General features: G+C 34.4%; 1 protein-coding gene and 1 long non-coding RNA gene across 2 annotated transcripts in view; both read left to right on the top strand.

Annotated features, from left to right (window-relative positions):
* The window catches only part of LOC117122985 (Golgi phosphoprotein 3-like), a 48101-nt gene that overhangs the window by 2527 nt on the left and 26910 nt on the right, over positions 1 to 18664 (top strand). Inside the window, exon 2 of the mRNA XM_033268770.1 lies at positions 14581 to 14827. Coding sequence (XP_033124661.1) covers positions 14581 to 14827 — 247 coding nt within the window. The remainder of the gene's footprint in view (positions 1 to 14580; positions 14828 to 18664) is intronic.
* Positions 772 to 10598, top strand: LOC117122986. Its single transcript, XR_004447784.1, has 2 exons — positions 772 to 6605; positions 8484 to 10598. It is a non-coding gene; the product is annotated as an uncharacterized LOC117122986 (long non-coding RNA).

Here is an 18664-nt window from a genome sequence, read left to right as displayed (position 1 = left end):
TAATAATGATAATGATAATAATAATAATAATAAAAATAATAATAATACATAGAGAGTACACTAACTTATACTATAATTACTATAGGCTATTATACATTATAAAAGGAAGATAATTAATTTAATAATTAAATACTTAAATTAAATTCTGTTACATATAGAGTAGGCCCACAAATATACTAATATTAAGATTACAATTATACTGTATGTATAACTAAAAAGCAAGACCACCCAACATTGTTCACCCTGTTGCCCACCCACTTTAACAATGGTATATTCAAATTGGGTGGTTTATGTCCTGGGTGGTTTATGTCCTACATTCTCCTAAATATCTATGTCATCACAAAAGGGCTAGTAAAATAAATATGAAATGAAAATAAAAGGTTCAATAAAAAATAAAATACACAAATTAATTTTAAAATGACAATCTGTTTTTTTCTTCTCCGCGGTAAGAAAACCCGGAAGCCCAGTGTATGGAAAAAAGAGTTTGGGCGATGTATGTCGTCATCACCTGAGCATGTGGTGGAGGAGAAATTTCTATTATCTTATTGGCTAACATGTGATTTGGAGGCGTGGCTTCTTTGATGGACTCACCCATGCGCGACTGCCGAACTTTGAACTTAACTTTGTTTACGCCGCGAGTTCATGAAATTTAAACATGGAGTCTGAAAATTGGTAGACATTTTAACGAACTTTCAACAGAAAGGAACATCGAAATGAGTGCATACTATTTCAAATTAACTTCGTGTAGGTAAATAAGGTTCTTTACAGGCCTGTTGCGCTATTTATATTGGTGGTTTTTGTATTAATTTTTTTACAGCATTGATTGAAGTAGCTGGCGAAATCATCGTAAATAAACCCCTGGGTTGTGTTAAGAGATGCGTTATCTATCGAGTAGATATAATGTGGATTCTTCTTCCCAGTATGCATTACTTTGCATTTAGACTTAATGAATTCAAGTAACCACTTCTTACTCCATTGAACCAGTTTACATAGATCTTGCTGAAGAGTATCTCTATCACTAAGCGAGTCAATCTTTCTGAAAATCTTGGCATCATCTGCAAATAATTTTCCATCGGATTCAATTCCTTCGAATAAATCATTAATGTAGACCAGAAATAAAACTGATGCAGTCACTGTGCCTTGTGGGACGCCACTGGATACAGGCAACCATCTTGAAGCAGAACCTTTAATAGATACACACTGCCTTCTATTCTTTAAGAATTCACTTATCCAGTTCAAAATGTTACCTTTGATGCCATAAGACTTCAGTTTAGATTTCAACCTACCATGTGGAACCGTGTCAAACGCCTTTCGGCAGTCTAAATATATCACGTCCATAGGATGCTTATCGGCAAGAGAATTTTCAACTTCACGAAAAAATTTTAGTAGTTGAGTAAGACAAAAAACGTTTTCTTCAAAAATTGAAGCAAAAACAACCACTCTACATTGTATTGTAACACTTTCATTTTCATAAACATCTCAATTATTGTTTTTAAAGGATTTAAACTAACAATATTTCATAAAATACAGTTAAGAGTGAATTTTAAGGTGTTTTTTTTAAAGTAATACCAGTACCAGGATGTATAAGAAGAGAAGTACTGTGAACTACTGCAATTGGCATGGAAGGCAACATATCTATAAGTGTACAATGGATATTCTATACAAAAGATAGACAATATTTAAAAAATATAATATGTATATACCTATACCTAATGAAGGGTGATACCCCAAAACGTTTGTATGTTTATAAAAATTATTTTAATAATATTAATAATAATAATAAAGTAAGAACTTATACAGCGCCATTTAAAAAACCGAAGTAATTATCAGTGGCGCTTCATGTTATTGTTGGAATAAGTGCATTTTGAGAACATTAGACACTTCTCTTGAGTTTTTATTTATAATAGTATAATACTTATTAAAATACTTAATACAAAAGTTGCAGTGAATTAAAAACTGATGGAGACAAGGGTGCCAAACTGCAGAAATTGGCATGACATTGATACATCATCATTCTTGATAGGAGATGGTGGTGCTTTCTTTCCTTCGTCTAGCTGGAAAATTAATAAACAAATTGTTAAGATTTTATATTCAAATAATATTATACAATATTAAACGAAGACATACAGCTGGACTTGTTATGAATATGATTATCACTGTATATTTTTATAGCCTTCAACACAGCACTACATAGTAGTTAGTAGTACAGTAGTAGCAGCTCAGTAGGCCAAGTACAGTAGTGTGGTATTTCGCATCAATCATCATCCTCAAACTAGCTTGCAGCTAGCGTAGGCCTGTGTACAGCAGGTCTGTACATCTTGGATACTATACTTAGCCTGATGAAACACTATTTGAGTCATAGGCTAGTGTGTATAACTAGAGATGTAGAAATTAGAATAGGCCTAAGGCCTAGGCCTCTAGGCCTACTCCATTAATTCGGAGGGTTGCCAAAGTGCGAGCCAGCGAGGCATGCAATTCGTGTGAGCCATGACGGTAATTCGTGCGGGACGTGTACCAACAGTACGAGTCATGCGAGGCACACAAAAACCCACGCTTCTTCCTAACAATTGTACAATTTATAAAACAGTAATAATAATGAATGAATTAACTAATTTTAGCATAATTATTTTGAAGTTGAAAAGACAATTTCAAGCTGTCATTGTTTTCATATGGGACCTTCCTCCTTTCAACTTGGCTAGGCTTAGCTAGGCTAGGCATAATAGTACAGTCGACCTTCCCATTTACGTACACCTTGGGCTGAAAGCAGTTCGTAATTGAGAAAATTCGTAATTGAGAAGTTTGGAAGAATAGCGCCCTCAACTTTAAAAATAGGGCTACAAAAAGTTGTAGCCTATAACTAGGCCTTCATGCCTACCAATATCTAGGCATAATTTTGCATTTAAGTGTTCAATAAACATTTATAGAAATCGTTGAAGAATCAATTAAATGTTAATGCAAGGCAAACTAATATAATAAATGTCGATTCATAATAGGCTAAGGAAATCGTTCCATGGATAGACCGACCTAATCTTCCATGTCACTATAGGCTGACTGTTGAACATAAAGTGTGGTGGTTTAGCCAAGGTTTAGCTGGGGCTAGCAGCAGCTCTCTGCTAACTATAGCTAGGCCTCTGTTCGTAATTTATAGCAAATTAGTCAACAAACATTGATATAATTTGTATTAAAAGTACTGGGCTTAAATATTTATTTAAGTCAAGGTATTTTTGTATAAATTAAAAAAAGAAACCTTCCTATTTTTTCGACCTTCCTGACTTCCAAACATGTGGTTTTGGTACCTGTAGCTTTGAATGATGGGTAATTGCTGATGTCATCTTCTAAAAATAGAGCAGCTTGCTAATCGTTTTTGTTTTTTTTTTGACAGTGAAAAACAAATAATTATTAATACATATGCTTATTGAATATCCGAACAGTGATTTATTCTTAAAAGAATAAAAGGTTGATGTTACCATACATTTATACTCGGACTAGCTGATTTGATTTACAGTGCATGACCGCAGTTAACCATAGACAGAGTAGGGTAGGCCCCCTCGTATAGGCTGCCCAGCCTTGCCCTTAGCCCAGACAAGGTAGGCCTAGCAGCATGCATGGCTGCCTGAATTTCACCTAGTTTTGATTATTTTTTTGTTTTGTTTATATTTTACTTTTCTAAGCCTAAAGTAGTATTATGTATTTATGGAATGACTGTATAATTAGTACTATAATGCAATTTTTAATGACCTTTGTTATTCTTTTTTCTTAAAATAAATAAAAATAGCATAAATAAGATGAATAAATTTAGCGATGACGTCATCGGCCGAATGTTCGTAAAATAGAAGGTTCATAAATGAGAAGCTTGTAAATGGGAAGGTCGACTGTAGGCCTAAAGTAAGGCAAATAAGCCTAGGCCCAGTACATTTTTTAGAGACGAGGTTACCTGCTTCCACTCACAGTGCCCTAGCAATCAAACAGCGTTCTGAGTGCTAGGTGACAGATTGTCCCATTTTCAAAATTTACCGTAATTGTTCTGTAAGCATCGTGAAATGTCTCTTTTAGTTTAAAATAAATATAAAATAGCATCTATCTAGACAAGTGCCTGCTTAAGGACAAAACCCTTATAGGCCTATAATAAATGAATATTATTATTACATATAGGCCTAATTTATTTTTTAACTGCCCATTCGCATTATGCATGGAAGGAGGGAGGACCTTATTTATTTTTCAGAAAATAAACATAACAAGCAAAAAAAACATGAAACCAAACAGAGTTGAAAAAGAAAACGTCATAATTTATAATGCAAAAACGATCATAATAGGCCTAATAATAATTTATGGGCTAATCTTGTGATCCATAATGTTATAAAAAGACAATTACACGCCCGTGCTTTGAACAAACGTCCCTCGAATAAACAACCCCTCGAAAAGGCCATTTGGAATAAACGCCCCTGGGCGTTTAATTTCCCTTCAAATAAACGCGCCCCCCACCCCATAAGTAACTATGGACGGATGAAATGGAAGCATCATCATTTTTTATAAGCCATGTAAAAACACCTAGCTAGGCCTAGGCATTAGGCCTACGAAATTTTTTCAAAGAAATTTGCTAAAAATATTACTGTAATTTGCCTACAGTATCAAATTACATTACCAATGTGATCTAAAATTTTGGGCCATAAAGACTCCCTCTGAATTTTTCAACCACCACAAAATTTCAACCACCATACATAAAGATGTATCTGCTTAGCCTAGAAACATTATGCGAGTAACCATAGCAGTGCGCAATCTATGTCTACAGTAGTTGTCCTAGTTGTCTGATGAAGTCCTAATCAATATGCCCAGTGATTGGCCTACAAGTCAAGCAGTTTCATTATCATTGATTCTGTGAGGAAGAAAACTGAAAAATTATGTGATACAGTAATACTAAATTTTGAAATGCCAAAATTAAAGTTCAAAGCTTATTCTATCGGTCATGTAGTAGTGAATACAATATGAAAATTTGCTTTTCCAGTACAATGAATAAAAGTATAATATACTAAAATATAAATATGCATACAGTAGGACAGATTGAAAACACAATGAAAATATGAAAAAGAAAATAGAGCCAAAAAATGACTATGAAACAAATCTTTCATTTAACATCTTAATTTTGCACAATGGAATAAATGAGTTTATGTGTCTATTTTTGTTTGTTACTGAGGTAACTGTTACAGTTCTGAAGGATCTGCTTAAACTATGTGAAGTGGGTGGTTATTAACACTGATTTTATTTCATAGTTATGTTCGATGCAAACTGAGATCCTGACAATGCGCATGCGTAGTTCCCGGCATATACAACGACCACGTTTGAGCGGTAACCACTCAGAGTTACCCTTGACAGATAAAAATAAGTTTGCTTCTAAGTCAAGGTGAAGCCTGGATAGGCCTATACAATAATAGTAACTACTATTGTATATTTGTTTTTCGAGAATTCCGAGAATGAGTGAAACTCAAGGGGCAACCCCTACTAAGGACGGAATTTCGATCTCGAAAACAGCCTACTTCTACAGACCCAGGCCAGACGAGCCAGCAGGCGCGAACGGTGGAGCCTGAGGTTGACAAGTTCTCCGCAAAAGGTTGGAAACCCACCGCGAAACAGCCCTCAAACCGTAGGCCTAACGCTGACACTGACAACAGAATCAAGGCTTTAGAAAAAGCCAGTCAGCAAACAGCTTGCTTATGCAGCTAATTGAGAATGTAATTTCTACGAATCCTGCTAGACCTAGCACTAGCAATGTCAATGCTGTTGATAATGACGACACACTGTCATCATAGCTTGGGCCTAGGCCTAGGCAGCGAGTCTGCTATTGACGATAATGTTAATATTTATGCGACTGATCATGAGGAGGAACAGAATGCCTCTGCCATAATTATTGGTGATGTGAAACCACCAGGATTTGCAGCACACTTTGCTGCCACTGATAAAGCTGGGCCACATATCAGTGATAGTATGGCAGCTAGTGTTACTTGTTGCATTCACCGATTAATGAGACAGTCATGACAGAACTGTGCAAAACATATTGTTGCCCAGAAAATACTAAAGCATTGATTGTCTCAAAAGTAAACCCAACAATCTGGGATAGTATATCACCTAAAGCTAGGTCTATGGACTTGAAGATTCAAAGGGTCCAAAAACCTTTAATCAAAGGAATTTTAGCGATGATCAGAGCTCTGGGCCATCGAACCGAAGACCCTGTAACATAAGAGACTATGGCATTGTTAGCAAATGCTAATTATGAAATTCTTGCTTTAAACAGACGATATGCATGTTTGTGTAAAGCAAGGTTGTGTACGCATAAACCAAATGAATATCTATTTGGTGACCTTGGTAAGACTGTGAAATTACTGGATGATGAGTGAAAGGCTACATCAGGCTTGTTTGCAGCTAATAGCTCCCAGCAGTATAAATGCTTGACAAGATACAGTCCATACCCAAAACCAGCTTTTCAAAACAGAGTGGAAACATTTTTTAGCCCCAAGAGGTTGACGACCAGCTGCATCGTTGACCGCAGTACACCAGCAGAAAGCATACCATCAAATGAAACAGGATCAAAATCAGAACAAGCACCAGAAAAGGTAGGTGAGACAACCATCTTTAAATGTATTTCTCAGATAGTTACCCAAGGCACAGTTAGGTGAAGACTCAGGTCATTTCTACCCACATGGAGAAAATATATGTTGGACCCATACGTTTTAAATGCCATAAATGGCTACAAAATAGAATTTGCTAAGCAAATTCCAATATTCATGAAGGGAAAAATACCCTATCCCTACCGGCTTACAGAACTGGAGATGATAGCAATTGATGGTAAACTTAAGAAACTCTTAAAAAAGCAAGTTGTTAAGCCATCCCACTTTGAACAAGATCAATTTGTGTCTAACATATTTGCTAGACCGAAGAAAGATGGTGGATTCAGAACTATCCTCGACCTTTCACTGCTAAATGATTTTGTTGTCTACAAACATTTTAAAATGGTAACATTTGCAAATGTCCTGACGTTAATAACACCGAGGGTATATATGACCTCTGTTGACCTCAAAGATGCTTACTATACAGTCCCCATAGCGGATTCAGACCATAAATACTTGAAATTTGTCTGGAGGGGTAGTTTGTATCCCTTTGCAGTGCTATCCAGTGGCCTTAGTTCAGGTCCAAGATTGTTCACTAAAATCGTAAAACCCCCTCTAGCATACTTACGAAATACTGTAGAGGGCACATATTCTTAATTTATATAGATGATATTATATGCATTAACTCAGACGACAAAGCTAAGGCATCAGTTAATGAAACATTGAGTTTCCTGATAAACTATCAAAAATCTGTTTTGGAACCGACTCAGGTCATAACATTTCTAGGATTTGAAATAAATTCTCTCACTATGCAAATCTCTCTTCCACTATCAAAGGAGGAAATACTTCATGATAGTACAGACTTGTGTAAAAACAAGACACTGACCATTCGCCAAGTAGCAAAATTTTTAGGGAAGATGATAGCATCTTTCCCTGCTGTCGAATATGGCCAACTGCACTACAGGGCATTAGAGAAAGACAAAATTATGGCACTGAGGCAAAACCATGGGCATTTTGATAGGGCAATGCAATTGTCGGAAGGGGGAAAAACAGATGCCCTTTGGTGGATGCACCACATTCAAAATGCATCCAAGATGATCAGTCATGGTATTCCAAATTTAACAATTACGTCTGATGCATCAGGGATAGGTTGGGGAGCAACCGATGGGGGCCACCACATAGGGGGTAGATGGACAGAACATGACTTGCAACCAACTTATGTAAGCGATTCATTAAATATAAACTACCTAGAATTACTGGCAGCCTTTTTTGGACTTAAGGCCTTTTTTCGAGAACACCACTGCAGTTGCTTACATTCAACATATGGGTGGTTGAAAATCAGACACTTGTAACAAATTAACAAAGACAATTTGGCAGTGGTGTGTTAATCGTAAAATATGGATCTCATCAGCACATTTGCCAGGAGAATTAAATGCAATAGCAGACAAAAAATCTTGAGTATTCCATGAAGAAACCGAGTGGATGCTATAATAAATATTATTTTAACAAAAAAATATCAAAATTTGGGAACCCAGAAGTTGATCTCTTTGCATCTAGACTCAATAAACAGCTTCCATCATATGTTTCATGGAAACCGGATCCAGGAGCAATTGAAGTTGATGCATTCACACTAGATTGGGCCAAATTCTTTTTCTATGCTTTTCCACCCTTTTGCTTAATTGGCAAACGCTTGCAAAAAATAACACAGGATAATGCAACTGGTATTTTAGTTGTACCAAACTGGCCTACCCAATATTGGTTTCCAAAACTAATGTCAATGATGAGGGGAAATTCTGTAACACCCAGAGGGGAAAATTTACTATCTCAACCTGTAACAGGCAGGCTAAACCCCCTTAATATCAAACTTACTTTTCTTGCTTGCAGATTATCAGGGAAGCAATAGGAGACATCCCACAGGCCACTAAGGACATCATAATGAGATCGTGGAGAAAATCTTCAAGAGACCAGTATGCTGTTTATATCAGAAAGTGGATGTTATTTACAGACAACAAACCCTTTCAGTCAGACATAAAAATGATCTTGAATTTTATGAAACCTCACAAAGCTTTTCTACAGTTAATTCAGCAAGATGTGCATTATCTTTCTTGATTCTTAACAATGGACAAACAGTAGGACCACACCCACTTGTAAGTTGCTTCGTGAGGGGTGTTTTCAACTTGAAACCACCACGGAGTAGGTATAGTAAAATTTGGAACGTCCACTGGGTAGTCTTTGACTATCTGAGGACTTGGCATCCCATAGAGAGATTGAGCTTAAAACAATTAACATTAAAGCTCTGCATTCTAATAGCAATAATATCTACACGGAGATGCCAAACTCTTCATCTTTTGCGTATCAGTAATATGGATTTAAAAGAGGACCAAGTCATTTTTTATGTTAATGACTTATTAAAGCAGAGCAGGCCAGGAAATACTGGTATAATGTTGACACTTATTAGGCAAATAACCCTGAGGAGAGATTATGTGTAATTACACTGCTTAAAGAGTACTTGAAACGTACTGAGAGCTTGAGGGGTGATATCACCCAACTTTTTGTTAGCTATCGCAAGCCATTCCAACCTGTATCAAGAGAAACAATTTCACGGTGGATAAAATATGTTCTTAAGCTTGCAGGTATTGACTCCATGATATTTAAGGCACATTCGACGAGAGCAGCTGCCATGTCGGCAGCAAAAGAATCTGGAGTACCAATTCATGACATAATTAAAACTGCAGGATGGACCAATGAGAAAACTTTTAGAAACTTATGATAAACCTATTCACTAAAAAAAAAAGAAAAAAAAACCAAAAAAAAAAAACCTGTTGGATGTTCTTACTACTGTGTTTTAATGACAGTAGTACCATTTCTATTGTACTATACACTATGGTGTACACAATACTGTATTGTTATGTTTTATCGAGTACCCTAGTTGTTTAATGGGACATACTAGCACTTGAAATAAAACACAGGATACAACTTAAAGTGTTGGTTATGGTTTATTGTATCTAGAGCAAACATGGCACCAGAGATGGCTTTAAATGTCTTAGTTTGCACCGAACGTAACTATGAAATGAAATAGAAAGATTAAACTAGAACTTACTTGTTCGAAGTTTGATCACTATTTTATGAATAATAGTGAGTGAGGTGTAAACTGCCCTCCTCACCCGCCCTTTATATTAAGTGTAGCTTGCCATAGTTGGGCTGAAATGATGCATGTACATTACAGTACTAATCGGTGCATTCAAATATGCTGGAAAATACGCATGCGCATCGTCGGGATCCCAGTTTACTCCTCACCCACTATTATTCATAAAATAGTGATCAAACTTCGAACAGGTAAGTTCTCGTTTAATCTTTCTATTACATTATACATTTTATTTAACATAGCAGCTTCAATAATTTAATGGTTTTAGTTATGTTGAAAGGCTTTCATATGAATTAACAGTATGAAAGAAGTAGTATAAAATGAATATCTGTGACAACACAGTCTGAAAGTTAATTAATTTTTTAGCATACTATTCCTAACAGTAACAACAATCGTTTCTCATTTATTTTCATACCTTAATTTCATTCTAATCTAAAACTACTATTCCAGTGATTGAAATTACTAATGGGGTGTGCTAAATCATGGGTAAAATATATTTAGTCAGATGTTTACCACTTTCCCTCATCTTATCTTATTGTTAATTTAAAAATGACAGGCATAATCATTCCTCAACACCCTTGCCTCTTTCTTTCCTGTCTCGGGCTACGATCAATTAAAATTCTGTAATACAGTTTTTACTAAGAAACCTACCCAACTTAAATAAACTTCCTAATACTTTATTGAAATATTAATAAAAAGCAGAAATAGTCCATCGACCCTACAAATTGTGGTCATCTCATATTAATTGTTACTGTTAACATTTTATGTAAACTTTCAATGTTTGGGTTTTTAAAAAAAAGATTACTATATTTTTAGTTCCTTTGTGACCTTAGGTCGCAGAGGAACTATTGGGATGATACAGATGTGAAATGTGTGTATACCTGTCTATGTCTGTAAACAAATAGGCTCCTAAAGGTGCCTCGCGGCAGGAATACATTGTGCCCAAGAGGTACTGGTGGACATGTAATTGTGTGGGAAATGTTTGTTTTTTCGGTTGGATAGAAAAGTAAGCTGTATGCGATAAAACATATACCCCCTACCACTAGGTTTGAGTCGTGTTTTAGGAAAAATTTTGATTTGCGCATGCGTCAGAAAAAGTTTGCCGACATTTTTTTTTATCGTGATAACGTCAGTAGTAGGCATTACATAGAACAATACATTACCTCCATGTTCAAGCTAATTACAAGTTTTTCAAATCACTATGTTTTCTCAATCGTATGTGCTATTCAAATATGAATATGAGTTAAATGTAATAGCCTACGAACTTAGGACAAAAACTCATACAAGTCGGCAGTTCTTTCTTTTGCGACGCTAGCCAACTTCTTATAGCTAGGCCTAGGCAGTCTGTGAGGTCCCATCATCAGAGAGAACACAATGGGCCTTGCCTAGAGGCTGACGTATATAGACAGGTCCCAGCCAAGGATAAACTGCCATTTTTTCCGGTCAAGGTTTTCTCAGCGGTTTTATCATCCTGACCCCATACTATTTGAAATAAGCTTGGGGGGCCACCCAAATTTTTGCTATGATTTGTTTGATTGAGATTTGATGTGTTTCTTATTTCATCATTATTATGTATAATATAGAAAATTTAAATTTAAACGTAATGGGTGTAACCCATGAGAATGTAAGAACTTCAGAACCTGTCTCTTATACACATCTAGATGTGTATAAGAGACAGGCCATACCACGATAAATAAAAATTGGCAAGTCCAATTACAGTAGTTTCAAATTTTGCAAAATGCAATGAATGAATTTGGTGACTATTAATTATCGCAATTCCCAAATTTGTGTTTATAGTCCATGGGGTGAAAATCCTAACGTTTAGTCCCGTTCTGAAATTTTCCTAATACTTTCACTCATTATGATAATTATTATAATAATATTTAAAAGCACCAAAAAAAAGTTCGACCGTCAGAACTTCTGCAAATACGAGAAAATGACGTTTAAACTTACGAAATTGAAAGTTCTTTGCGCTAGATTAGCACACGACATTTTGTAAACGTCACTGTACTCGTTCGAATATTGTATTTTTGATACGTAGTTTATTATTTGCGAACTTCGTATTACTGCTTTAAAAACAATTTAAAAATTATAATTAGATATAGTTTGTATTTTAATTACAGGATAATATTTTTTAGACTACTATTAAATTGATTTTGTTACAATAACTTCACGTGTTGTGGTACAGCCAACAACAGTAAACAACAACATGGCGACTAGCGGCGGACAGTGTGCCGGTGTTGTAATAAAGTGTTGCTTTCACCGCGAAGAAATTGCTAATGAAACTCCAATTCTAGTTACAGCAACCAGATTCTTGAAGATTGTTACTTGTAACAAATTATGGATAGTTTTAGACAGTCATAACCGAACTATAGCTGACAAACTTGTGTCTTAACTAGGCTAGGATGTGCCTCTTGGAATGGATGAGGGAAAGACACGATTACGAGGATGTGATAAGACTTCCACCCTGTTTGCTATCGTCGTTACATCGACACGAAATCGATAGCAATGATAAGTTATCATTACCAAGTGTAGTGTAGTCCCGTCAGTACCTTACCCAGACACATTGTACAATGTATTAAAAATATTCTTTAAAAAAATGGTGCTGACTGCAGGCCCTACCCCACTTAGCTTCGTCAGTGGATTTCCCGTAGGATTGAAAATCGTAACGGTACTGGGTTTGGTCTACAGGAGTTCGTGCTTCGAACAGGTCATTGCATTCATAGAAAAAGCCTTTTGATGGAGAAAGTGTACCTTTTTAGCAAAGGTTTGCCTAGGTCGAAACTAACCCCGGCTATATAAAATTGATTATAAGATTGAAAAATATTAATTTTGTTATTGTAGTAGTGATGATAGATACTATGTACACGTTTAATTATTGTTATTTATTCGTTAATGTCATTATATTTACATTTAAATTTAATATATTGTTTAAGTATGAATTATTATGTTCATGTAAAAATTAATCTTATCAATTAAAATTGTATATTTTAAATAATATAGTAGGCATAGTTTAATAGAGATCATCAAATGCGGTTGTAAGACCGGGTGCAATCAAGGCAGATGTCAGTGCAATAAAATGAACATGAAATGCTCCGATCTTTGTCAATGTACAAACTGTCAGAACAGAGATGATAAAGACACCATGTAGGAAGATGCTCAATTTGCAGACGATGAATACCTAGACGAAATTTACATAGATGATTTGTTTGATTGAGATTTGATGTGTTTCTTATTTCATCATTATTATGTATAATATAGAAAATTTAAAAAAGGTAACGTAACCGTGTGACCCTTGAAAATGTAAGAACTTCAGAACCATGAGACTTAACACACAGCGACACAGGAGTACGTAAAGCATTATCTATTTTTATTTATTTTGTACAGGTATAATAAAGAAAACTTTAAAAAGTATAATGTAACGGTGTAGCCCATGAGAATGTAAGAACTTAGAACCATGAGACTAATCACACAATGACACAGGAGTATGTAAAGCATTATCTATTTTTATTTATTATGTATGATGTACAAAAGTTTAAAAAAGTACTGAATAATTTAACGGTGTAACCCTTGAGAACTTTAGAACCATGAGAATAATCACACAATGACAAAGGACTGCGAAGCGCTTCACTGTATTTATTTATTAAGTATTATATAGAAAATTTAAAAAGTAACAGACTCACTAGAGCGCAAGATATATGTATAACATGTGTACAGTATATAAATATAGAGTTATATATTGTATAAGCTCTCAGAATATTTGAGAAATAAATATGAATTTTTCATATTACAGTATTAAATTTCAATTTCTATTTAATAAAATGTGTCCCAACATGTGTCAACCGGAGTATACAAAACAAATATACATCCATGCACATCATAACAATGCATCAAGTTTAAATTTCCCCACATTTAATCCTTTATTACAATTTGAAAGGAAAATAAATACAATAATTTTAAAAAAGGAATATGAATGCAAAAATATTGTAAGAATGAAGTGTGTACTTTAGTACACATACAGGGAACATGCAGACACATTGTCCAAAAGGAAGACCACTGGAGTCAAAAGAAGTCAAAATACTAATACATTTTCTTTAAATTGTTACACAATTATTGTTTTGAAAAGAATATCAAAGAATTGCAATTACAATAATAAAATAAGTTTTTTTGTTGAAATTTCTCATTAATAATTATGCTGTAAGTTGATGCGAATTGACGTGTACTGATGCAATCTGACATTACTTGACACGATTTGACCTAAAATGATGCGATTTCATGCGAGTTGACGCAAATGGACAGCTCATGGTATGATCGCGACGTGCTTCTACACCGCTGTATTGCGGTGTGTTTTCCGACGACCAGCAGCCTAGGAACGTAATAAAACGATAATTTTCTTAAAATTGCAGAAGATATTTTGGTCGAACTTTCTATATTTGATTCAAGACATATTACTTAACTATTGTAGGCCTAAATTTTTTATAATGAAAAAATCGGAACGGAATTCGTTTTCTAGACGTCTTTTGAGCTTCACCCCATGGCCTATTAGTTTTTGCGTACAAAGGAACGTACACACCCGCAGTGTTCTGGTTTAAGGTATTCTACAAGTCTTCAGGTGCAAGCCATACTTTTGTTCATTTCTTATTATACAAATATTAATATCAAGAGAATGATTACTTTGCTTTTATTGTACCATTGTATTGATTAGCAATTCTTCTAGGATATATTGGAGATTGCATATTATGCATGATTCCTTAAATCATCAAGTGTCTGGTGATTTGTTGAGGCTTCCTGTCGATGCAAAACATTATAAATCAACATTGTCTTTTGTTTTTCAAGGGGTACACATCTTTTTGGAATGATTGCATATCGTCTGGTCTACGAGGGTGTATGCTAATTGAGTTGGGACTACGAGGACGGATAGAACTGGAAAAGTCAGGGATGAGGAGAAAAAGTCTTTTAAACCGTAAAGTTCTCTTAAAATCAGATACACCTACTGGGGATGTATTACTAGATGAGGCATTGAGGCATATTAAAGAGACTGATCCCCCGGAAACAGTGCAGAATTGGATTGAGTTGTTAAGTGGTGAGTTGGAGTAATACCTTTTGGTCTTACATTAACAATTTTTTTTATCTACAGAGAACAAAACAGATAAAATAAAACTGCAAACTTCTCCCGTGCTGATGGTTACAGTTATTTTGATCATTACCTCATTTACAGGGTTCTCGGGCCCGTCCAGCACTCAACATTTCCAACAAGTATTTTTAGGCTGCCGACGACCACTATTTTTGCAAATGAAAGTGGAAAATACTTTCTTACACGCCTACTATAGAGTAGGGAGTTGTTGATTAACAACTCCAGGGGTTTCCATTAAGGTTTTTTTTAACTAGCCAAGTGGACCACTAAATTAATATTTTTACTTGTCCTAAATCCCTTTCACTCTTGCCAACTTCGGAAGGCCCAAATACTATATTTGTGACATGCTAATCATGCTGCCCATCACCGATGAAGTAGCATTGACATATACAGAAATATCCTACTGTTGCCTCAGTATGAAATTATGCTGCGAAATATATAATACAGGAATCTGTTTGTATGTACTGTACAGTGCACTCTCTCAATACTGATTCCCCCCTCCCCGGACCGGTATGATGTTCGGTTTTCCAGAAAGATGGGTTTGTGGAACATTTCTATTGAACCCTTTCCGAATAAGGTAGGCCAGTTAGGGCCTAGCCTAGATGCTAAAATAGGCTTAGCATAGCCCAGCGAGTTCGGTATGACCAGCCTACGAAAAAGTTAACATATTATTTAACATATAATACGTACAGTACCTGTTGTTAAGCTGTACTGCACAGCAAATTGAATTACTGTACCAATGAAATGAATGCTTTTATATTGTTGTAATGAAATGAATGCTTTTATATTGAAGGTCCAATGAAATGAATGCTTTTATATTGAAGGTCCAATGAAATGAATGCTTATATTGAAGGTCCACATGGAAGTTTTTGCGAAAATATTGTCGGGAAATATGTGAAATTGTATGTTTTTATATCATATCTCTTACCACTAAAATGGGTTTCCTATGAAAGCGTGTTAGTCATTGATCAGATTGCAAATCGCCTGTATATTCCACATTGTGTTTATCAACCAATCACGGCCTGGAATGGTAAGCTTTGCAGCTAATTAATGCGTCTGCATGAGTCTAGTTGGTAGCGAAGAATGTACAGCTGTTTTGTGGTGCTTGCAAGGGTGGGTGGTCTCTCTGAGAGAAAAACAATGTGATGTGTATTAAACCACACATTCAAATCAGTCAGTAGCGATGAGTTTATGTACAGCACAATTCGTGTTGCCGCACTGTGGTGTGGTTGATGGCGAGGACGTTGCTGTTAGATACATGATAGCAAGGTCCACATTGAATTTTTTTTCTATTGAGACGGTAGCTTTTCAGCATTGCTCTAGTAAGATTAACTTCTTTTCGTACTCTGCACTTGACTCTCCTAGGCCAACCACATAGGCCTAGGTACATAATATATTAGATCAGATATTTTTACATTCGTATTTAATGGGGGCTGAGTGGATTTGTTTTTTAGCGATTTACCATGGGATGGCTACTGTCATCGTTACCTAGAAGATGAAGATAATGTTCGTGTACCTATTGACTGATGAAACTGTCATAGTTCATGATTAAAGTGCCTTTCATTTTCAATGGATTACATTGCATTCCAACCATGGTACAGTATAACCAGTCGATGGATAGCCCAGTAATGAGATATTTTGTTTAGATGTCACAGCGTGTTCCTTAGGTACCTCCTCCATTTATTTAAATCAAATAATAAAACATTGCCTATCATCTAGTAATCTAGTAATGTATATTTAAAAACATATTGGGCAAGTATCCATACTACTTAATACTGTACAGGTGTTATAGACATATACATGTATATATATATATACATATATATATACACATATATATATGTATATATGTATATATGTATATATGTATATGTGTATATGTATATGTATATATGTATATGTGTATATGTATATATGTATATATGTATATATATATTTATATGTGTGTATATATATGTATGTGTATATGTACGTGTATGTGTATGTATGTATGTATGTATGTATATGTATGTACTGTATATATATGTATGTATGTATGTGTATGTATATATATGTATATATGTATGTATATATATGTATATATGTATGTATATATATGTATATATGTATATATATGTATGTATGTATATAATATAAATCAAGATAGCCATTCACACTGTTAAATTATAAATATAAATCATCAAAGAAAGGTAAATACAGTGTTCGATTAAAGGACATAATAATACATCGTGTAGCATAGCTCTCAACGAATGTAGTCCTGTAAATAAATGAATAAAGAAATTGTGTAATTAAATGCCTCTGGCGGGATTTGAACCTGCGACCTCTTGCTGTGAAGGCGAGCGATATATCCATTAGACCACGGAGGCTTCATGGTTGAACAGATTTGAATACCACAAGATACACTCCATTACACAATAGGTACGGCTAGAAACAAATATTTGCATATAATATTATGTCCTTATATTATTTTGTCCTTTATTCGAACACTGTATTTACCTTTCTTTGATGATATATATGTATATATGTATATACGTATATGTATATATATTTATTTATGTATGTATGTATGTATATATGTGTATGTATGTATGTATATATGTGTGTGTATATGTGTATGTATATGTGTATACACACATACATACATATACATACATATACATATATATACATAAATACACATATATATATATAAATATATATACACACATATATATATATAAATATATATATACATGTATGTATTATACATGTATATATTATACACATATATATATACATATATATATATATATATATATACGTTACCAAATGATCGATGACACAATAAACCCTAATATGTATATATGTATGTATATTTATTTATGTATGTATATATGTATGTATGTATATATGTGTGTGTGTATGTATATGTGTATACACACATACATACATATATACATACATATACATATATATACATATATATATATATATATATAAATACACACATATATATATATATATACACATATATATTATACACATATATATATACATATATGTTATATATATATATATATATATACCAAATGATCGATGACACAATAAACCCTAATAAAATTTAAAAATATGACTACTTTTGAGAACGATCATTTCAGGCAATGCCTGAAAACTTTATTAGGCCTAGCCATTGCTAGGCCTTTCGCTACATACATGTTTCGACAGATCCTACTGTCATCATCAGTGTACAGAGATTCCATACAGGCGATCTTATTTAAACGAAGTGAAGTTTGTAATACGTTAATCTATACGTAATTCAACCATATCAAGTTGTAAACACCAAGATCATAAATAAAAACAATGTATAATTAATGGTAAACGGAATGAAGTAAAATCACTCAACAAACAACTTTACCATGTTAATTTAACTTTGTCATTCTGATTTTACTTCATTCCGTTTAATTACACATTGTTTTTATTCATGATTTTGGTGTTTACAACTTGATATGGTTGAATTACGTATAGATTGACATATTAGAAACTTCACTTCGTTTAAATAAGATTCCTATTAGACCAGGCTATAATTGAGATAGGTGCCACTTGGAGAGGTAGAAATTATGGTTTTTCTAAACCAGTTTTTTATGGGGAATCAGAATATGTGAGGTAAAAGGGGCGTAACCTGAGAACTTTCGCGTGAGGGCGCTTTTTTCAAAATGGCCGCTAAAATCCAATAAACTACAGATATATAGGTAAAATAAACACAAAAGAGGTAGGTTTGACCAACTTTTGAATATGTAATGATAGGAG

Source organism: Anneissia japonica, unplaced genomic scaffold, assembly GCF_011630105.1.
Source record: "Anneissia japonica isolate Jap-2015-1 unplaced genomic scaffold, ASM1163010v1 scaffold3678_len381626_cov175, whole genome shotgun sequence".
NCBI classification, from domain to species: domain Eukaryota; kingdom Metazoa; phylum Echinodermata; class Crinoidea; order Comatulida; family Comatulidae; genus Anneissia; species Anneissia japonica.
Note: the sequence above shows the minus strand (reverse complement) of the source record. Positions and strands in the feature narration are given on the sequence as shown.